This window comes from Pagrus pagrus (assembly GCF_965226575.1).
Source record: "Pagrus pagrus genome assembly, chromosome: 19".
NCBI lineage: Eukaryota > Metazoa > Chordata > Actinopteri > Spariformes > Sparidae > Pagrus > Pagrus pagrus.
Window position 1 is genome coordinate 2,842,942 of NC_140203.1, and position 22,981 is coordinate 2,865,922.

Consider the following 22,981-nt stretch of genomic DNA (forward strand, 5'->3'; position numbering starts at 1 on the left):
TCATTAATCTGGTTTACTCTTAATATTAATATCATATAGTACTGATATCTATGACCCACTGATAGATCGGTTGGCCCATATTATCTGCTGATATTCGCCTATCACAGTGTATCAGTATCAGTTTATATGTTGTCTGATATGTGCCAATATGAAAACTTTTTATAGAAGGTATAAAGAAAAGATGCCTGGTGTTCATGTGTTTATACCGGCCCAGGACTGTTGGTATTAGCATCAAAGATTGAGTATCAGTCGGGCTCTAGTACAGTATTACTACATATTTGATATATGTATATGTATCTATATCACGCCTATTCAACCACTTTTTTAGAGAGGCCAGATTTTTTTTTAAAAAGTGAAGTGCCAGGGTCCAGACTTTAACTTTCCCCACGTCTAACCTGTAAAGCTCAGAATATATATGTGTTAAAACAATGCACGCAAGAAGTAGGTTGTCAGTTTGATTCTCCTAAATTATTTTTATGTTAAACAACAGACACAACTAATGAATGTGCTCATTAACCTCCCAGCAAAATTATAAAAAGGCCGCATTTGGCCCACGGGACGTCAGTTGAATACGTCCATTCTATATAATAAGTATATCCACATTAATACACACAAATACATGAATAGATAAGGGGCTACTTGTCATGACTGTATTCAATGAATCCTTGTAATGAAATGATACATATATAATAAGCTTAATAATATAATCAAATCAATCACATCTCTTGAACTGACAGGATTGTAATCACAGTAAGCAACAGTGTATTTGTTAATTAACTATACTATACTAAATATTCCTCTAAATCACAGTATGTATACCTCAGTGTGTAACAGTACATGTATATCTCAGTATATCACAGTATATCACAGTACATGTATATCACAGTATATCACAGTACATGTATATCACAGTATATCACAGTATGTATATCACAGTACATGTATATCTCAGTATATCACTGTATATCACAGTATATCACAGTATGTATATCACAGCACATGTATATCTCAGTATATCACAGTATATCACAGTACATGTATATCACAGTATATGACAGTATGTATATCACAGTATATCACAGTATATCACAGTACATGTATATCACAGTACATGTATATCACAGTACATGTATATCTCAGTATATCACAGTATATCACAGTATGTATATCACAGCACATGTATATCTCAGTATATCACAGTATATCACAGTACATGTATATCACAGTATATGACAGTATGTATATCACAGTACATGTATATCACAGTATATCACAGTACATGTATATCACAGTACATGTATATCACAGTATATCACAGTATGTATATCACAGTACATGTATATCACAGTACATGTATATCACAGTATATCACAGTATGTATATCACAGTACATGTATATCACAGTATATCACAGTACATGTATATCACAGTATATCACAGTATATCACAGTACATGTATATCACAGTATATCACAGTATGTATATCACAGTACATGTATATCACAGTATATCACAGTATATCACAGTACATGTATATCACAGTATATCACAGTATGTATATCACAGTACATGTATATCACAGTATATCACAGTATGTATATCACAGTACATGTATATCACAGTATATCACAGTATATCATCTCAGTGTGTCACCGGAGGAAGAAGCTGAGGTTTTTCAGCCAATCACATCGCTTCCGGAGGGCGGAACGAACTTGTTGATAATTCTTTCTGATGACGAGCCTCAGCGCGCATGCGCAGCCCGGGTGACGAAGATGGTGCTCATCAAGGAATAGTGAGTCTGAAGTGTTTTTTAAAAATGTCTTTTGGCACATTTACAGGGACATTTTCGTCTATCCGAGAGCGTGTTGCTGGAGAGTAGACATGTATGTACCGTTTAACGCTGTCGTTCGCTGGATTTCACTGTCACGGAGCCCGTAAAAAGGCAGCTTTGAGCGGGGTGGATCAGGACGTGGACAACCGGACACCACACCGGTCTTTTTTAGGCGTTGCTAGTGCATGCTAACGCTAGCTACTGAGTTGTAGCGGCAGAGGGGATAATTAGCTTCTTAATGAAAATGAGTTACATAAAAAGGCTGCACTGGTTACACACAAATAATATGCATATTCGGTTAGTTAATGCGACTTTGATAGTTGAATTAATGACCACCATTAACGTAGTTAGCCATTTAGCGGCGTGTTGTGCCGCTAAAGTGCCCGTTATGTTAAGCTTTGGTCCCCGTGAGTGACAGATTAAGGTTCCTTCTCCGACGGATTTACCATTAATGCTAGCTGGCTAAGTTAGCTGTAGCAGCCGGCTAGCTGCTAGCATGACAATTTTCTGACAACGGAGTTCATTTGTAAAGCACACATCTAACATTAGCTAACTGCTAAGTTGTAGCCGGTCTAACAGACGTAACCTCGATGCTAACACGGAGCTCGGCAGGAATAATCCTCCAACATTGGCCCGTACACCACACAGCAGTTGTACCCTTCAAGCTAGCTCGAGGTTGTGGAAGGACTAACTACTTTGCTTTTACTTTGTTGGCGCTAGCATTACATAGTTAGCCCTTTAACTGGGCGGCTAATACTAACTCAAGAGTGAAGCTGCCTCTGTAAAACAATCACAATGCTGCCTATATATTCATACATGTTGTGTTGGGACTTTGTCGTGGTCGTTTTTTGTCCACACTGTATTCATAGCAAAGCTCGCTTTCACTTGGTTGCTAACCTGTATCCGCTACAGATAACGGTACCTGTTGTAGCCACTCCCCTGTCCTCGGCTGTGTACACTCAGCAGCAGTGTTAACTTAAATCAGAGCAAGAACAATCTGCTCAACAGACTGTGTGCTTTATAAACAACAGATAGATGTAGCAAGGTTTTTGTCTGTCAGTTCAATCTGAGATGTTATCATGTCTGCACGCTTGTAGAAAATATGTTTAAAGCTTTACTGTGACAGGAGTTGTGTGTTTCTACAGCTGAGATATCTGCACATGGCCATGTTATAATGATAATGATACAATAATAACTTATTTTGTTTTGCATTATTATTCAGACAGTTACAACAAGCTTTAAAAAAAATGCATGCATAACAGTAATACAACTACAATGAAGGGCTGCTGATATTGGTAAAGAAAAGTGACATTGCAGTGTTATAATTATAACGAGGTGGTTGTGGTTTGCTGTGAATGCAGATTCTGCATGTCACTCAGACAACAGACTCCCATGATGAAAGAAACCTCATAACAGACTAAATTATGTAATAATAGACAGGCATTTCCTGTAGATTAGTCATGGAAAATGAGAAAGCGCAGTGTTTGCTGTTAGTATCAAAAAAAGATGACTTTGAAGGTAAGAAATAAAACAAATGAATCACACAGAATAATAAATATAATCCGTATGATTGTGGCCACAACATATAAGATTATACAAGTCTGCTTAAAGCCAGTTTAAAAGGTGAATATTGAGCTGAGGTGATGTATATGTGCCCTTGACCTTCTCTCTAATCGGTATGTAACAATATATGAACCATCTTGCTCCCAATATAATCAATAAGCAAACCTTCCGATCAAATCACGCTCCAGTTGTAACTGTCATGACAGCTACCAGTTAATAAGAGCAGCCATCTTGCTTGAAAGGAGCTCATCATATTCAGAAAATAATATTGTAGATGGAAAACATATTGATCAGTTTGCTAATCCAAAACAGCACTGACTGTGTAGGCCTACATCTCCAAGAGAAAGGTCCACTCGCCATTAGCGTTGCCAATTGGTTTTCTTACTGCACACATTTAGAAGTGAATAATCTAAGGCATCTGGGAGAGAGAGAGCTCTGTCAACACACCATGGTTATCTGTGTGCTTGTGTTGTTAGTGATGCCTCATTCTGATTTTGTCTGGCGTATCTATGAAGTGTGTGAGCTCTTACATCTTGACGGGAGTTTCCCCATCAATGAGAACACTCTGATATGAAAAGCTGTGCAGTAAATACCATCTTGGGAAAGTGAAAAATAATTAGTTTTTGTTTACTGATTCAACTTCATTGTGTCATTTAGGGCCCCGACACACCAGGCCGACAGCCGGTGAACATCTGTGGCTGTCGTTTTTGCGATGTGTCCCACACTGTTGGCACCAGTCGGCCCTTGTTGGTGGCTTTTCGGCCAGTTGAGCAACTAGAACAAACCAGTTAGATTGCTGTTGGTCTTTTGCGCTGGTGTGTCTGGTCCCTGAGGCAGAAATCAAAAGTGATTACCTGTGTGCTTAAGAAGATAAACATTGCAAGATATTTCTCTTTTTCATAGTGAGTCCAATATGTACACTATACAGCCAATATGGACATTGTAACCTGCTTAACCTACTTGTGAGTACTATAAAATGCACCACTTACATAATAATGTGCAGGAGAGTTCTTATCAGCATTGTGAAACTAAACTTTGGTTATGATTTACAGAGTAACGTTACATGTAGGTGCATTAAGTCTGCAGGTAATGGTGTGTTTCCAGTCAAATGATCTCTCTGCTGGTGAGATTAATTTAATGGTTGGGGTCGCCGTCGTCGTGTCAGTTAAAGCAACGAGAACTTTTAATCCAGCAGCTCAGGATTCAAACTATGAGACAGACTGACTCACCTCTCTGTGTTCAAGCATCACAGTACCTGAGCTGCAGGTGTTTGTGGTGTCTGCAGAGGCACACAGTGGGCTTATAATGGATCTTGCATAACTAGAGGTCACCTCGACTACCAGACCACTTGAACTGGTCAGCCTTTGTCGAATTGTACAAATAGCTTTGTCCTGTATAATCCAACAAAGCTATTACCAGTGCAAACCTGGTCTGTGCTGCCACTGCCCCTGCTCTGCATCGTCACTGAGTGTTTGTGAGTGTAAACACAGTTAATTTGAGCGTATAATGAAGTCTAAGGATGCAGATTGCCAGCAATTTTCAGTAATGACCGCATTATATTATGTGTGTTTTTCCCTCCATGAATGTTTAAACAACTGACATGGGCCAATTTTCCTCACACAGCAGCACGTTCAGTGCCTTAACGGTGAGCAATCAATAACTGATGAATCATTAACACACCTGAAGCTGAAGGGAACCAGATCCTCTCTGATGTCATCTCAGTAGTTGGGCATTGAGACATAATTCAAGCCAAATTTGTGGTTGTTTGGATTTCATGTAGAAGCAAAACACAAATGGTTTTCATCCTTCCCCCTCTTTCCAGTAAAATGAAACTGATGCGACAACGGTTCTGGAAAACACAAAGTATCTGTTTCGATTTCACTGATTAATGTCTCACCTCAGTCTAATCGAAGATATTGAGGGAAATTAACAGGTGTGAGGCTTCTCAGTGAAAACTCAGTGTGATTGATCTGCTTCAGTCTCACGCAGCGGATGCTTTTGTACATTTCACCAGAGCCGACATGCTAATTTCTCTTTGTTACCAAAGCCACTAACCAGGATGAGCCAAAACCACAAACACTGCACTCTGCCTTTTGTTTTTCCAGTCGTGCTTCATTGTTCCTCCAGTTACACGACCGTCGGTGCTAAAATCTGAACGCGTCTTTGAAAAATGTATTTATCGTGGAAGGTTTTATACACGTGGCCCTCAGACTCCCCAGATCTCAATCTGGTAGAGCATCGACGTGGTGCGCCTGATCCATGGAGCCCCCACTCACAAGCAACATTATATTTATGTTGTGTGGTTGCTTTTAATTGGAGCCTGGTACTGGATTTTTAGGGGCTGATGTTGATACCGATATATTAGGGAGTACAAAAATGGTGACATCGAAACATTGGCCGATATTCCCAGTAGACAGATTATACACATAACCACGCTGGAAAAGATACGTACGTAATGAGCGGATATTTAACAATTTAACAATAAACTTAAAATTAAAATGTTTGTAAATACAGGAACATTTGCGTCACGGTCTCCTGAAGCCCAAGATGTTTTGTTTTGTCTGACAACCAGTCCAAAACTGAAAAGGTATTCAGTTTACAATGACATAAAAATGCAGAAAATCCTTAAAAAATTGAGAAGCTGGAAACTATGAATATCTTTTGTGTTTTTGCCAGAAAAAAAAAATCTCATTAATTGATTATAGTTGCCAGATTGTTTTTCAGTAGATTTCAGTAGTTTCTTTTTAGTCACCTCCATCAAAAAGTCTTTATAGCCCTGTGCCCGTACGATCCTTACCAGTATATTGATGTTACGTCGTTAATAGGGTATGACTAAAAGGTTATATTGTGATAAGTGTTGTCTTTTCCTGGTTTTAAAGGCTGAATTACAGTTAAGTGATACATGTATTGTGATACAGCCTTAACACTTCATGGTTTTATTTTAAGGCCACATCATCAGTACGTGCCGTCATGATTTTTCAGTCTGTGTATTACCGTTAATTCTCTCGGCTATAAATACTCTGTATTATAACGGCGTTCAAGTTGTTTACATTGTAGACCCTTTCTGCCCGAACCCAGCGTGTCAGCTGCATATTTTCAGCCTGCACAGTGCGCACCAACCCCCAGCAAGCTTTATCAATCAGTTCATGTTTAGGTTGAGGGTGGGGTGCTGAATCTGCCAATCTCAGCAGAGGATTTTTATGAAGTGTGAGAGGAGGAGGTGCCGCCTGACGGGGCCCGAAACTACAGGGGAGAAAGTGCCTTTTACTGTGTGTCTGTTCAGTGGATCCCTTCGTGCCATAAATAAGCTGTGATGTCCGTATATAGGCTGAGCATAATGAAGCTCTGTTTAGAGATGCTGCTCTAGTTTGTAACTGAATCATCGCTATTGTAAAAGTTATTTGTTGTTGATACAAGCATGTTGTGTTGACACAATATACTGGATACATTTCACAGCTACCGCCCAAAACTGAACATAAGAATGACTCTGCAGAAAAACATTTAGTATTACACTTTTCTCAGGGCAGGATTCTTGCATTGGAAATGAAAATCTGTGCTAATATTTTGATTATCCTGATAAAATAATCTCATCATTTAGGAAACCATTTTGTTTTGCCTCCTTGTGCATTAATTCATATTTCATTTATGTCTTTGTTTTGCAGAAAATACACAGTCACTCTGCTGTCTTACATAAGCCGTGTTCCTTAATTACGAGTAATTATTGCTGCTTTATAATCGGGTTACACCGACGACATGTGTTATCTCCAAATGACCATCGTTTGGGGACTAAAGCAAAGTTTCAACCTTCAGACTGGGAGACACATTTCCCTCTTTCAGCACAGGGCCACTTCATTCTTTACCCAAAGATGGTCAGAGTAAAGTTTACCCACAACTTAACGCTTTCCCATCTTTGTCAGGTCACAGGAATATTTCTTTGAGTGTCAAAAGGAGACACTGACACTGACACTGACACTGACTCAACCATATACTGCTCAAAACCTTTAACCTGTGCTTCACATTCACACATCTCTTCCAAACAAATATGAGTAACTTGTTTGTTTCTCTCTCCACTTCCTGCCCCGCCTCTCCCTTGTTCCCCCTCTCTCAGCCGTGTAGTGTTGCCAGTCTCTGTGGAAGAGGTGAGTATCATTAATCTCCGTTATGCTCTTTGATATTACATGAGATCATTTTTAATCAAATATTGTTTGAATCCAATACAACATGTATGACATTTACAGCACATGAGTCACAGTTTCATGTGTATTTCCTCCTGCGCTCAGAAAGCCTCACATACTGAGACAAAATAGCCTTTGTTAGGGAGCTGTGGTGTTGGTGTGACAGGCTGGTGGCGGTGTTTGTAGAGAGAACTGGACCGGGCGCTGAGCTCGGCCTTTAAATCTCTTCGTCATCTTGCTCTTAATAGAAATCATATTTTTTGTGCCCAGTTTTTTTTTGGGGCGATTGTTCTCCATCTACCCTTAAAACCAGACACATTTTTATTGAGTGTGCCCCGAACTCATTGTGATATCCGTCCACATCATACATTGGCACCATTTCAGAGCCTTCTCTACTCAGAGGGGGGGGAAATGTTGTGGCTGGCAGTTAGGGCATTTAGTTTTAATGAGAAATAGCTGCGTTGTTTGTTCTTAAATAAAAGGTTTTTGGTGGGAAAAAAACACAACCAGAGATCGCTTTGTTAGTCAAAAGCAGTTAAGATTTCATATCCTATATGAAAACCTCTCCTCTGAGGCCCAATCAGGGCGCAGAGTTCATTCAAAGATTATCTGACCTGTAGACTGTGGGAAAACATGGTTATAGGCTTTGTGAAGTCAGCCATTGTTGAAGCCTTTTTAAGGATTTTAATGTGGTAATTTAACTTTTTCCTAGAGATTTGTTTATGCATTAATACATGTGAGAAAGAGGGGAGATCTGGGCCGAGTAGTTAATTTCCTGTGTAGCTTCTAGAAATGTTTAGTGGTGCTGCATCCTCTAAGCACTTTGGCTTCAGGGACTTATAATCTCAGGATTTGTCCCAGCAGTTTAAGGCTGTATGTTCAGACTGTGTCTTCTTGTCTCTTTCCCATTCCTCCCAGTATCAAGTAGGGCAGCTGTTCTCTGTGGCTGAGGCCAGCAAGAATGAGACCGGAGGAGGAGAAGGCATCGAGGTGCTGAAGAACGAACCTTACGAGAAGGATGGCGAGAAGGGACAGTACACGCATAAAATATACCATCTAAAGAGGCAAGTCTTTGAAAGCAACTCTCACAAAGTCCCAGAGAAAGTAAAGTGAGTTGAGTCACATGTTCATGGGGTGGACAAAATAATGGAAACGTATCACTTGCGCTTATCAAATAACAACAAAGACTTAAGTTAGCTTCAAGAGGCCACTACCGTATGCAGTGGAGGGACATATTCATGTTATCTTTTTATGAACATTAGGCTATCTCTTCTTGATGTAGCTAAAGCTTAGCTTGCATTTTGCCAACATAAGCTAACTGCCCACTGTCCCAGTAACATCTTTTACTCGTTTTCTTTACAACATAGACAAACCCAACACACAGAGCACAGAAGTTTAACGGGGAAGGGGCAAGTTGAACGATGTTCATCTGGATACAAAGCTTACTCAACTATTGTTCGAGCGCAGAGTGAAACTGTCCGGGATTTAGGAAGGGTCATTTAAAATTTTCGCTTTCACTTCAGCTCATAAACGTCTCTACCCACCACCTTTTCAACGTGATTGCCCGACTGCACATGTGCAACTCTGAACAGAGATGGAAGAGAAGTGAGATGGCTCATTCCTTCATCAACCATCTCCTTGACCTGGCATTTTACTTGCCTTGGGCAATCTGTCAGTCCTTATTGTTGAGCCTTGATATAGTTACCGCCGTTAGCTTTGAAGAAAAAGCATGTGCCATACAGTCTCCATCCCCTATCTCACACTGATCGGGATGGAGAGACAGGTAAACACCGGCAGCCTCAATATACCACATAAATATTGAGGTAACACCTTCGTGACAACCATAAATACCAGTGTCACCAACTGGTGCTTAGAAATATTTATGATTTATAAATACACGCTTCACAAAGCAGGCATTTATGTCACTGCCATCACATTTCACCAACGCCCCAAACAACTAACCAGAGTAGGTAAAGCACATAAAACCCACAGCGCTGCTTCTGACCTTCATCTGGATGTGTTTGTTTGGATCGCAGGAAACTGTTAACATACCATCGCTGTTGCCAGCCATTAAATTTGATGGAGAAAATGTATTGGCAGCCATGTGAATGGAGACATTAGGTGCTTCTACTCTGCACGGTTGCTCAGCAGCCAAAACAAGCAGCCATTTTACCGAAGCAGCTTTACCTTACAGAACAAACACCGGTCCTGCATGAAGTTCTCCATACTTCAAGATGGATCATCTCCATAAACTCGGCCAATCAAATTCAACAGTAGTTCGATAAAGTCAGACACCTTTCAGGGCTTCGCCAAACTGAGATGGCAACAAAACGGGAACTTGAAGGAGCAAAGTCGAGTCTTTTCATCTCTCAAAAACACTTTTAATGACCAAACTACAAACAGAATGTGTGTGCAGCAGCACCAAGAGAACTGAAGACTCCTTGTCAGGTGTTTCCTTTTATTTTGTCCACCCTCTGTATATTGTGTGACTGGCTCTTTGATATTTCAGGAAAAAGGAGCTTCAGTTCCTTCGGCTCTGTAACACCAACAACAAAAGGGAACCATTCATTTCAGCTAGAGTCATAGAATTAAAAAAGGTTTCAATTTAGCTCTAAATTGTCATTTTTATCTCCTCCAGACCTTTTGTATGTTTATTTCTCCACCGTGGACATGATTGTGTGACTTGTTTTTCTCTCACTGCAGTAAAGTCCCAGGGTTTGTGAAGATGATTGCACCAGAGGGAGCATTAGTTTTTCACGAAAAGGCCTGGAACGCCTACCCGTACTGTCGCACAAGTGAGTTCACGCTGAAGATGAAATCAATTCCTACTCGGTGTCTTTTGACCGCTGTGTGATGTGACAAGCATTCATGACCATGGTTGCATGTAATCATGGCCTCATTTAAATCTTTATGCATGTTATTGCAGTTATGTTTTTTTCTATATGCATCAAAGTGTTTTATCAAAGATACTGATGCTCATTTTTTCTTTTCTCTCTCTTTTTCCCTCCTCCCTCTGCAGTTGTGACGGTGAGTTGTTATTTTAAACTTTTAAAGTCTTCTCAGGTCCGATCACACCAGAAAGTTAAATGCTAGAAATTCACCTGCACGTCTTAGTGAAGTATTGCTTTGTGAAGGTCTAGCAGATGAACTGCTACGGCTGGCAAGTAAACCACTAACTCTGGAGCCAGCCGGGAACATGCTAGCACCAGTCACAACTCCTCAAATTCAGAATAACTTGTTTAAATTAAACTCACTCGAATATATTAAGAAAAGATGTTGTTCTTCAGTTGACTTTCTTAAAACATGTGCAACAGCTGTTTGTGCATGCACCGTGAAAAACACACTGAAATCACACTGATAGGGGCTTAATAGATGCACATTGCATAATGTTTCAAGTGCTGCTGAAGTAAAAATAAAGAAATGTTGTTATTTTTAAACATAAATCAAGTTATTACTATATCTAACATTGCGTGGGTATTACAGAAGCCTGCAGACTCTGGCCGCTCACATAATAACCCGTCTCAGCTTCACAGAATGGGTTTGAAAACACCAAATGACTTGCTTTAACAAATTAAATTTGTCTACACAATGAAGAACTGTAAATCATTTCCATGAGGCTGTTCTGCTCAACAGATCGCAGGCAGTGAACTTGGCTTTTGATAGTTCTCGCAGCTGTAGTGAAATGAGAGCTGCATGCTGATTAACGTGAGTGGATGATAATTAATATGACCAAATAATACGACCAAAGTTTTAACAATGCTTTTTGACTTTGCCTGAAGTTATACCTCATTAACAATTGCAGTTGCCGTGATCTCCAGGTTAGAAAATGCCTCACTTTATACCCACAAAAGCTCTCTGCGCTTCTTTGTATTTTTTTTTGTCCTGGACCGTTTTGTTCTCGGGATTGTAATTCAATGAAGGGTTACTGAAGAGAGGAAAAGACTCTTCAAAGATTTCTAACGGGACGGCAATAAACACAATTTCCTCAAGGGACATATTTGTACCATCGAGTCCTGTTGTGTAACTGTGGAGCTGTCTATATCCCCCCAGAGGAGGTTAAATCAAAGTCGGTGGTGCAGCACAGATAATAATTTACAATAGTTTCTTCTTTTTTTGGCCTCTCTGGCTCTCTGTTCCCTCAAAGATCAGCACCGTCAAGGTGACTTGCTCTTGTTTAATGGTTCAAGCGTGCACGTCAAAGTTCAACAAATTCGATGTGAAAGTTATTGCGTTTTTAAATTCTGGTATGATTTGGCCTTCAACTGGATATATGCAGCAGACTTTCACTGATGTGTAACGCGTATAATCGTCACCACTATCCGTCTCTGACATTTACCTGCAGGCTACCTGCTGTTGTAATGGTTAAAAATAGATGTGCAGCATCTCTAGTGTGTTTCTGTCTAAACGTCTGATTAGTTAATTGGATTGAGCTGTAGGGTTTAAGTACATCTCTCAGAATCCTCCATTCATGGTGTCCTCTTTGCTGTTTGTGCCGGCTGAGATCAGCTGTTACCATTCAGTTCAGCAGTAGCAGCTGGTTTATCAGTATTGATTAGAAGTTTGCAATTTGGCAGAGTCGTTCCCTTGTTGAAAATAAAGGCCACGTATTCATCGCCCCCCTCGTTAAATCTGTGTGTGTTTTTCTCCTGCTTTTCAGAATGAGTACATGAAGGACGACTTTATGATAAAGATCGAGACGTGGCACAAACCTGACATGGGAACAATAGAAAATGTAAGTACAGGAAGAGCTTTTATGAATATTTTGGTCATGATTTATTAATTATTGACAGACAAAAAACAAATAACAACAAGAGAAAAGGTTCTTGGTTTATACGGGAGATTGTGTTGATGAAACGCCAGATTATGTTGAAAATCAAGCATTTTTGACAGTTCAAGCACATTCCTAACCCTGGAAACATATTGGTTTTAAATTCTGCATTTTAACAAACTTTGTACAAACCCATGAACAGCTTTTAAAATAAACAAAGTGAAGTGAATTCTGTTCGAAAGTAAATTGAAGCAGCAGAGGCAGAGATATCCTGACTCTTAGTCCATACCCCCGAATCACTGGATCCTACATTTCCCACAATGCAATGTAAAAGCATTTTCATTAGACCTTCCCTGCCCCGTCAAACTATACACCTCCATCTTCTGCTGCCTCATGAGGTGAGCAAGTTGATGCACATGCAAGAGAATAAGGGTCAAGGTAAAACACCTGTGTGCTTGTCCATTTGAATCTCATTTGTTTCAGACTCAACACAGATTTGAATAAGAAACAAAGAGTCCCTTGTTGTCCCTGTCAGCTGAGGTTTACCGGCTTGTCTTCCTCTTTATCATCAGGTCCACGACCTCGACGAGCAGACATGGAGGTCTGTGGAGGTGGTTCCCATAGATATTGCAAGCAAAGACGAAGTGGCCCCTGGGGTGAGTTTGACTACGACCGTGCGACTGGTCTTTACGGGCCTTTTTTCAAACCACTAAACAAAGATGCATTGTGTTGGTGCATCAGCTGTGATGAGAATAAGCCTGATGAGCAGGTGTTGGTACTTGGCAGGATGTCTCCACCCTGAGGAGGAGTGTGGTCATACAGGTTGTATGTATGTATTGTACTTTATTTATCCACAGTCATCATCCATAAAGCCTCACGTAACAGATGAAATACCTCAGTTATATTACAAGCTTGAAGCTGGCCTGGTATTGAATATTTAAATGAGATTATAAAGTTATCAAAGAAGGAACTGTTGCACAGGAGGATCACAACATTTACTGTTCTCCTCTCTAACGTCATTATTATGACTTCCCCGAGCTACGAAACACACATAAGAGACGTACCAATTGCAATTATCTCTGGTCCAGTTCTGGTTTTGACCTGCTGATCCTGACTTTCCTTCTAGGAACTATAAAATACAGCGTAAACAATCAGTTGTAGGTTTATTATAAAACAGTGACTATTAAACAGGTCTGACTTTGACTTGTTCTCCAAAATTGCATCAGATTAAAGGACCTCCTCTTACAGTACCAGTAACATCAACTGATAATGACTTGCAGTACTGTATGTCCCACTTAGCTAACATGCTATTTTATTGAGTGACCCGTTAATGAAACGGTCGAAGCGAATTTTATTCCCCTCTGATAAGCATTGACGCAGTGCATGCTGGTTTATCTGAGACTCTTACTGTGAAAGGTAAAGAATGAAAGGCATCCGTCTCAAATGTGCTGCAGCGAAAAGTCGGCTGGTTCAGACGCTGGAGCCTCCATGTTGTTATTTTGCATTTATAACCCTCGACTACACAATTTTAATTTCATTCTGGTGCCCGTTTGACCGGTGCGTCCCAAAAAAACACATTTCAAGGGAAGTCCTGTCCAGAAACAGACTCTCATTGTGCTCTTCTACGAATCAATATGCCGATAACCTCGTTGTGAGGACACATACTATGTAAGCTTTGGTGGTTGCATTTTCAGATCGCCCTTCGTCACCAGGCTCAGTCAGATGACATCGTAACTGCACCACATCGTTTAATACCACTCTTGATTACCTGTTGCTCACAGTGACACAAGCGGTCCACAGAGCCTCCTTCGGGACTCTCGGCCTGGCATACGGAGAGCCGGGTCAGGCCGAGCGTCCCCGGATACCGTCTCTACTTTAAGTGTGTTTCACTTAACACACAGGGCGGAAACGCTGCAATAGGTCGAATCCCGCACCTGTCAGTTCTGCTCTTTTCTAGTCACACACACTGTAGAGCTGATCTTTATAATAACCATGAATTCATATCGTATCTGATGTGTTCCTGGATGAGCCGATGATGCTTCTTCTGCACCGATAAAGTTAAAAAGACCGCAGACTTGTGCGTTGATCTGCTTCGAGGGGTTTGTGTTCGTCCGCTCGTCTCTCTCGCTCTTTGTTCAGACACAACCGACAAATGAGGAATAAATACCTAAAAACACAATCACAAACGGCAGTGACACTTAATAATTATTATAATTGAAAAAGGAGGTTGTGCTGGACCCAAAACATTCAGAGAACAAATTCCAGGAAACATGAAACAGCAGATTTCAAATTTCAAAGCCAGAAAGGACAAAATACTCTCATTTCACTTGTTTATTTGTCTCACATAACAAAAGATAAACACTAAAGGGAACGATCGCTGCAGATCGTGAGCCGGCCCTGAAACTCTGTGCTATACTCTGTCTAAACAACCAAACTGTTGGACTTGAAGAAAAGATACCTGCAGCTTGTGAGACGAGCTGATAGACAAGCAAAGGTTAAAGAAAGTGACGTGAATCGGTGAATGTCTCTTGCAGACGGCGTTCCTTCAGCTCTCAGTGAATCTGAATCTGTGGCTGTCACGCTGTCCCAGCAGCTGGCTCATTATTCACGTCCATGGACCAGCTCTAGGCTGTGCATTATATATTCATTCATCTTTATATGACACTATAATCTGTGTCTTCATCTTTAAAAAGACACATTTTCTAATTCAGATTTGTCCAATTTTGTGAAAATAGCATGAAAATGCAATTGGACTGCATTTAATAAGCCACAGGGAAAAGCCTGTGATGTGGTTATCAGTTTTTTGGCAGCATTTTGATTTGATGTCAAACCCTGAAAAATTAAACTTTCAGCTGTCTTTTAAAACCTCTTAACAGTCCACCGTGGGCACCTGACAGTCAGTAATACCTAAACCATCGTGTTGGCCGAGGTTTAACATCTTACAGGAGGCATTAAGCCATTTTCATCCAGGTGGGTCACAGTTGTCCCAGCGCTTCCTCTTCCAGCTCCTCTACTATAATGACTTAAGTGGATCAGTGTTGAGGCCAAGGCTTAATCTGAATGTCCATCTGCTCCAGGTCCTCGCCACCCTTTCCCTACAGAATGGATTAAAACAGCACGGTGTGCCGTGAGCTTGGGGGTTGGGATTTGGGGGGGGGATGCAGTAAAAATACAATCTTGGCAGTTACCCAGTACAAAAATCTGACTAAACAGCTTTACTATGAGTGAGTCAGCGCGAGTCTAAGATGACTCTGTCTTCACTCGACTCTCGTGACAGGAACAAATAAGATGCCATCCCGCTCTTGTAACTCGGCTCCAGTTGGTTTCTTGCATAATCTTAACGCTCTGCCGTCCTTTGTTCTTCTTTAGGACTACAAGGAAGAAGAAGATCCTGCTCTTTTCCACTCCGCCAAGACGGGCAGAGGACCTCTAAGCCCTGACTGGAAGGTACCTGACATCATCACAGGAGCAGAGAAGCACCGATTGTCTGTCCTCCGTCACATTTTGTGATGTTTCCCCCTTTTTTTCTCCCGTTTCACAGAACGAGCTGTCGACAGATTGTCCTCACATGTGTGCATACAAACTGGTCACTGTCAAGTTCAGATGGTGGGGACTGCAAACCAAAGTGGAAGGTTTCATCCAGAGGGTAATTCATCATATACGATAAGATGCAAAGTGCTTTATCAATCCCCCCGAGGAGAAACGCAACACAGCACCATCCTCAGTATGATCACAGTCCCAATCATCGACGTTATTAACGGTGACAGTCAGCGACAATGTTCATAAAAAACGTACACAGGACTTCCTGAACCTCTGAGGAACACCTCAGCATAACAAACCTGTCAGTGAAAGAGCTGAGAGCGTTGTTCAGTGGATGATACTCTCATGAGCTTCCTACACATCCTGTGCTGTTAAGATCACTTCAGGCGAGTCGAGGGGGTCACACCAAAAATATCATTAAACACTTGGAGGAGTCAGGTGAGAGTTGGTATCGTTAATTATGTCAGTGAAGCACATTGAATCATTTTCATTCACTCCTAGAGGCTCTCAGGGCGCCAATTAAGTGTTGTTTCTGTATCGGACAGCAGAGGGAGACATTTCAGTGTCTGATATTTAGAGGGGAGAGAAAATTTAACTGAGGAAGCAGATGGAAGAGATGAGAAACAGCAGTAGGTGAGATTAAAGATTAAGTGAGATTAGGAAAAATGCATATGGACCTATTCCAAGAAGTTCAAGCATTCACTGATGCAACAATTCCTCAATCTTTCCCCAAATAACCTTCTTCACAAACAAATCAGTTCCCTCCCCTGAGTTTTTGTTCTACTGGTGTGTATTTAATCTTAATTGTGTAATTTAAAGGCAGCTAACAGCTCTTTTTCTTTCCTTTACAGCAAGAAAAGCGTATTTTCACCAACTTCCACCGCCAGCTGTTCTGCTGGATCGACAGATGGGTGGGTTTGACCATGGAGGACATCAGGCGGATGGAGGAGGAGACCCAAAAAGAGCTCGAGGAGGTAATGAACCCTCCTCTCGGACGTACAACACTGGAGTACAGAGCGTTTTATGTGGTGTGGATTGAATGTTTACAGGTGTTGTGAAAGCTGAGGAGCTCACACATTAAATCAAGTTGTCTGTTAAGTTATGATAAGTTCTGCTCTGACCAGCCTGCTGGAGACGACACATCGTACTTGTGTCTGCTCGATTTAACACTTGTTTACTCCTGAATCTCACATCAGATGCGTCAGAAGGGAGATGTGCGAGGGACCTCTGCGACAGAAGAGTAGAGGCCCGTCGCTGTAGGTCAAACTCTAGAGGCAGGCTGAGTAAGTCTCAACACAGGAGGAGGTGGTGGCGCTGCATGGACTGTCCTCCACCCTTTTTCTTAATACTGCTGTCTGGCTGCCGTCTAACTCGCCCTTTTGTTTTCAGATCTTTCTGTGCTTGACATCTTTTCACCACAGTGTCTTCTCTCTGTCCTAATCCTCTTGTTTTTTTTTCATTTCATGGGCTCCGTTCTACACATGTGGTTAGGAAGCTAAAAATGATCCTGTGTCCTCTCGGCAGGTTAATCCGGCAGTTAGACAACTGATTTGTTCAGCTTAGATTTAGTTATCTTGAGTTATAATGCACTGAACTCAGGAAGCATCTTTGACATATAATAACTATTAAACTATAATGAAACCCTGCAGATTTTTTAAAATAAAAACATTGTAATGAGTTATGAAACCGACTGTTTTAAAGATATAATATGTAACATTTCTGCATCACAATGTCTTGAAGCGACGAGAAAATTGAGAATTCAGACCATCCGAGTCGTAAACGAACCGATCAAGTTACCTCTGTTGGCCACAAATGAAGAACGGGGCCGTTGTCTGTTGTATTTGTCTCATTTTCCTTCGACTCACCTTCGTCTCTTCTCACATTTTAACGTTCTCTTGCAGCTCGCTCACTCGTCTTCACTGTGCTTTCAGTTCGTTTTCCTCCTGATGTTTTTGCAATCGTGGGAATAAAGATAAAACATTTGCCTTGCTGAAGTGTTTCCCTTTTGATTTTGTTCTGCATGTGCATGGCTTATTGGCATTAACGCATTTAAAGGTTAAGTTCAACCAAAAATAAACAAATTCAGTCATTATCTTCACACCTTCGTGCCAATGGAAAGTCAGGTGAAGTCTCGTAGTCCACAAAACATTTCTGGAGCTTCGCAGCTAAACAACTGAAGCAGCTGGAGACTTGATAAAACGACCCAAAAGAAGATCTCGTCTGGTGTCATCCAAGTCTCAGGAAGCCCCCAGATCCCAAATGTATAAGAAGAGACATCATTTAAAGCCTTTTTTTAGCGTCACGAGCTCAACCTTGTGTCGAGGATGTGACTGAAACCTTTTCAAATCAGTTTGGGGTCTCAGGGCTTCTGGAGACGAGATGTATGGAGCCATTTTATGTTTTTGTTTTTAAGTCTCCAGCTGCTTCAGTTGTTTAGGAGAGATGGGTCGACCTCCAGAGAAGTTTTGTGGACTACAAAACACCGAATTCACCCAATTTCCATGTGTAGATTATGACAGAATTTTAATTTTTGGGTGATGTATCCTTCAATCATCCTCGTAGTCTTTATGACCGTACTGAACACTGAACCTTGTTTCTCCTCTCTCGTTTCTCAGCTGCGTAGTAAAGGTCCGATTCGAGGCACCAGTGCTGCTCATGAGCAATGAGGCAAATCAACCAAACCCTGTCATGATGATGTCATCAGAGACACGTCCACCACGATGAGGAAGTGGCCCTGACGTCGCCTCTCTTCTCTTCCTGTCTCACATGATTCATTGGGGGGTTTGACAAGTTTGGTTAACAGTACTGTACAGATCCTACCCCAATCACAAGCCTCCCGTTCACTCAGAAAACAAAACAAAAAAAAAACATGGTTTTGCATACATTATAAAAAGAAAAAAAAAACTCTTTGCACAGAACGTAACTTGCCTGACATGTAATTGTTAGTTGATTATTACAATGGGCTTTGTTTTTATTCAGGTGTGTAAACCGTGACTCAGAAAGTCAAGCCTTTTAAATTAATTAGAATGTTTTTAGTAAACAGGTTCCCACAGAAATTGGTATCAGATGGCGAGCAGGTATTGGACCATTTATCTCCCGACCTTCCCCCTTGTATTATAACTGTCTGTCTCTACTTTAATCCTTGTCTCTCCCCTCAATATTGTCTATATTCTTGTCCTGATGAATTTTGTCTGGATCTCCTCCCCCCTTGTCTCACTGTCCCCTCTGTCTGGCAGTTGTTTAGGAAAACTGATGTTTTTATTTTTATTTCTTTTATCGTTTTTAATCTTGAGGCTCCTCCAAACGCCTGTTTGTGGTTCAAAAGCAAAAAATTTTAATGCTCCTGCATGATCGATAAATCTCCGCTGCTGTTCCCGACCACAAACGTCCCACATGTCGACGTGCACAGCCGGCCTCCTCCTCCTCCTCTTCCTCTTCCTCCTCCTCCCCCGCCGTCACAAGTGCATGTGGACAACAGCAACTCCTCACTAAACTGTCGTTGCATGTGTATAGTCGCTGCAATGCAGCTTCGCTCAAGTGGATTGTTTGTGTTGATTTAGCGAAGAGGGTCGGCGCCCTCTAGGAGAGTCTGTACAATACACCCGTGTGTTAGTGTGTGCATTCGTGTGCTTGTTTGTGTTATCAACTGCCTTCGCTCTTAAAGGACCGTCGCTCTCGGGACTGAGATGGAGAACGTTCAGCTTAACACCACCGAGGCTCCTGAGCGGTGCTCTCGCTCCACCAGCGGCCCGTTGGACTCGCCTCGTGCTGCCGCTGCATGTCCTTTCTCCTCCGCTCTCGAGCTTTAACTGGGGGAAACCTCCACAGAAGCTTTTCTCCTTTTTCTTTTCTAAAACTCAAAACAAGTGAGGATGAGAGTCTGTGCGTCGCTGCGTGCATGAACGTGAATCGAGGTAGTTTTTTTTTTTTTTTATATCTTTCTCTTAACTACCGCTTCCTCTCAGCTGACAGAGCTAATGGGTCCAGGCAGATGTTTGTTGCAGTTGTGGATTGAGCAGCCGTCTGAGTGTATAGTTTTTATTTTCTATTCTCACCATGTATAGTGATTTTTCAAAAAGCTTTTCATCTACCTGAACTGCAGGAAAGTACGAGTTGATGCGTCTGAACTTTTTCTTGACATTCGACCTTCGCAGTTCAGATCGGTGTGGGATGATCTAGTCGGTGGCATCTTCACCCTGCATCACTTCTTCTTCTTTTGGCTGCGTCGTCTCCGGGTCGCGGCCGTTTTATCACAGCGAGCATCTTCGTTTTGAGCGTAACGCAGATCAGATCCCGTCGGGCTCTAGGTAAAATATTTTGTGACGTTTTATATGATGATGACGTAGCTTAGCGCAGTTATTACAGCTATGATTAAGACGTTGTTGTATCGGATCGGGCGTGAGCGTGTAGGTTTTGTCGTAACCTATCTGTGCGTGGTTTATTGTTGGACAGGTTTTAAAGAGAGTTATAAGTGTACTTTATAATAGACCCATTATAGAAATGGACAAACTGTACATACGAACACTGACTTGAATGGAAATATTCACCGCTACTCAGCATCGTCAGGTCTTATCATTCAATACTGTACTGCTCGAGGTGACTTTTAACGTGAGTTACGCCGTCGTCGTCGGAGCAGCTGATGTCAGCTCTGTGGACAGTGTGTGTTGTGTGTGAAGTGGAGCAGGCTGTCCACGCGTTGTTGCTCATACTGTACCTCATCCATGCTTATGAATGTACAGCTAGGAGACAGACGTGTCAAACTATGCAGGACGTTTCTGAGCTGCAGACGTGTTTCACACCTGTACAAGCATGACATGGAGCCATTATATCACCCATACACGAGGAGAGATTTAACTAAAAAAAAAAAAAAAGAAACAACACCTCCAGATTTGGATCTGCATGCTCAACACTTTTCTTCTTCTTTACCTTTTTTTCTTTTCCTCTCGGTTTATTCTCCGTTTGATCAGGACATCAGTGCTCATCAGACAAGAAGGGAAATCCTTTTAACGGAGGCGGCTTCCCCCCTCAAAGTCAAACTGGATTCAGCTCGACCTCGCGTCGCTGCCGAGGAGTGAAAAGCCTGAGCGAGTTTGACGATGACGGCGAGTCGCCCCGTTACACTAGAACGGGCTGCGTGATGCACAGTTGTGTAGCGTCACCAGCGATGCCAGCCAGGGTCCGACTGTGAGGGGAGGGATCGGCGCTGAGGGAACAGATGGAGTCCAAAATACTGTTGTTGTTTTGTTTTTTTTTCTTTTTCTTTATTGTAATCATGAATAAGCACTTGCAAAATCTACTGGGTTTTTTTTTTTTTTTTTCTCTGATGTTTTTCTTTCTTTTATTTGTTTTTTGGAAGACAAAGATTCACAGTGTATTCAATTTTCTGATTTTCTGATAAGGCAAAATTCAGGGGAATTAGTAGTGAATGTAAAACAATTAGTTCCTTTTTTTGTTTCTTTTTCGCGGCTCCGGCTGCGACAGAAGGTCTAGACAATGGAACATAACAGAATATCTAATAAATTTGAACAAATAAGAGAATCGACGCGCCGCTTCCTGTTTGTGTCTGTTATTTTATGTTGAAATGTGCTTTTTTATCGCTTCTCCACACTCAGATATTTCTTCTGAAACATGAAAATCTTTACCAGATTACTTTACTCGAAGCGCACATAAATATTGATCCTGATTAGATATTTAAATTTTGATTTATTACATTTATTTTGGTGGCTGAAGAGCACACACAGCCAAAATACATCAGAAGGACATTCTTCAAAATAACTTTTGGTTTATCTGACAACAATAACAAAATAAATATTAACATGCAGCTGGTTTGAATATTCTATCAGATACTTTTCTCTTTAACTCATTAAACTTACAGATGAGGCTGCAAACATAGAATAAAGAACAATACATTAAAAAAAAGTACTTATTTCCAACAATATTAACGTAGTAATGTTCAGTGATGACAGTTTTGTCCCAGTTTGACCTTTTAAGACGAAGCTTTTCACAATAAAGTGACTCAGAATGAAGATCTGAGAGGAAGCTCAGTCGGGACTTTGGATAATTTGTCCTCTGGCAGCAGCTTCTCTCTCAGAAATTAGATTTTCTCTACTTTAATGTTCGAGCCTCACGGTGCAGATGTGAGTCCGACACCAAAAGAAAGATTCTGTTATTAAATCTGATTTTTAATTAGTTATAACGAGTCTGGAAGCCTAAAACAAGTGTGAAGTAGAAACTTTGTGTGAGCGAGTTCGCTGCATGAGAACAGACTTTTTCAGGGAAATGTGAGACGTCTCGTGTCCCGTCATTAAAGGGGCTCTGTGGGACTTTTGTGTCGTCGTCTCCAGTTTACGTCAGCAGACTCCCATTTTCTGAACTTACATTAGATACTGTCTCGCTCTGTTAGCCGAGCGGAGAGAAGCACTGAGGTGTAAAGTCACAGAGAAGAAATCAACAGTCCAGCAGCGTTAAACAAGTTAAAGTGAGAGAGAGACGGGCTCATGTTTCACATCACCAATAATAAAGTGATCAATACATGTTAATCACCTCAAATTGTTACATAATGCCTCTTTAAACTTGTGACATGAACAATATCTGCATTCTCATGAATCCTGGCAGTGGTGGAAGAAGTATTAGATATATAGTATATATAGTATTTAGATAGATAGATAACTTTATTAATCCCCGAGGGGAAAATTGGTTGTCATAGCAACAGGTACATTCAAGTACAAATACAATCAAAATACAAGGGCAAATATAGAAACAATAAGAAACAGTAAAGTACTACATACAATATACAAAAAACAATAAAGTACTATATGTACAATATACAAAAGACAGTAAAGTACTATATACAATATACAAAAAAACAAAGTACTGTATACAATATACAAAAAAAACAATAAAGTACTGTATACAATATACAAAAAAACAATAAAGTACTGTATACAATACACAAAAAAACAAAGTACTGTATACAATATACAAAAATACAATAATTCAGATCTTTTCAGTAAAAATCTCAACACCAGTGTTTTCATTATTAGGATATTAGCATCAAAATATACTTTAAAGTACCAAAGTTAATTGACTTCTCATGCAGAGTGG

General features: G+C 40.9%; 1 protein-coding gene across 1 annotated transcript; it reads left to right on the forward strand.

Moving 5' to 3' along the window:
• Positions 1 to 1,745: 1,745 nt before the first annotated feature.
• pitpnb (phosphatidylinositol transfer protein, beta) lies at positions 1,746 to 21,417 on the forward strand. The gene is made up of 12 exons (XM_084383572.1): positions 1,746 to 1,792; positions 7,503 to 7,533; positions 8,488 to 8,633; positions 10,273 to 10,364; positions 10,589 to 10,596; positions 12,227 to 12,301; positions 12,910 to 12,993; positions 15,707 to 15,784; positions 15,879 to 15,983; positions 16,729 to 16,851; positions 17,074 to 17,160; positions 18,493 to 21,417. Exons 1-11 carry the CDS (start codon positions 1,773 to 1,775, stop codon positions 17,119 to 17,121), a joined length of 810 nt encoding a protein of 269 aa, XP_084239698.1. The 5' UTR covers positions 1,746 to 1,772; the 3' UTR covers positions 17,122 to 17,160; positions 18,493 to 21,417.
• Positions 21,418 to 22,981: the final 1,564 nt, after the last annotated feature.

What these genes read in the sequence shown, in the direction of transcription:
- pitpnb (XM_084383572.1), top strand. Translation starts at nt 1,773, where the DNA reads ATGGTGCTCATCAAGGAATA. An exon ending in AAAATATACCATCTAAAGAG is followed by an intron (nt 8,634 to 10,272) that starts GCAAGTCTTTGA and finishes CTCTCACTGCAG; the next exon opens with TAAAGTCCCAGGGTTTGTGA. An exon ending in CCCAAAAAGAGCTCGAGGAG is followed by an intron (nt 16,852 to 17,073) that starts GTAATGAACCCT and finishes ATCTCACATCAG; the next exon opens with ATGCGTCAGAAGGGAGATGT.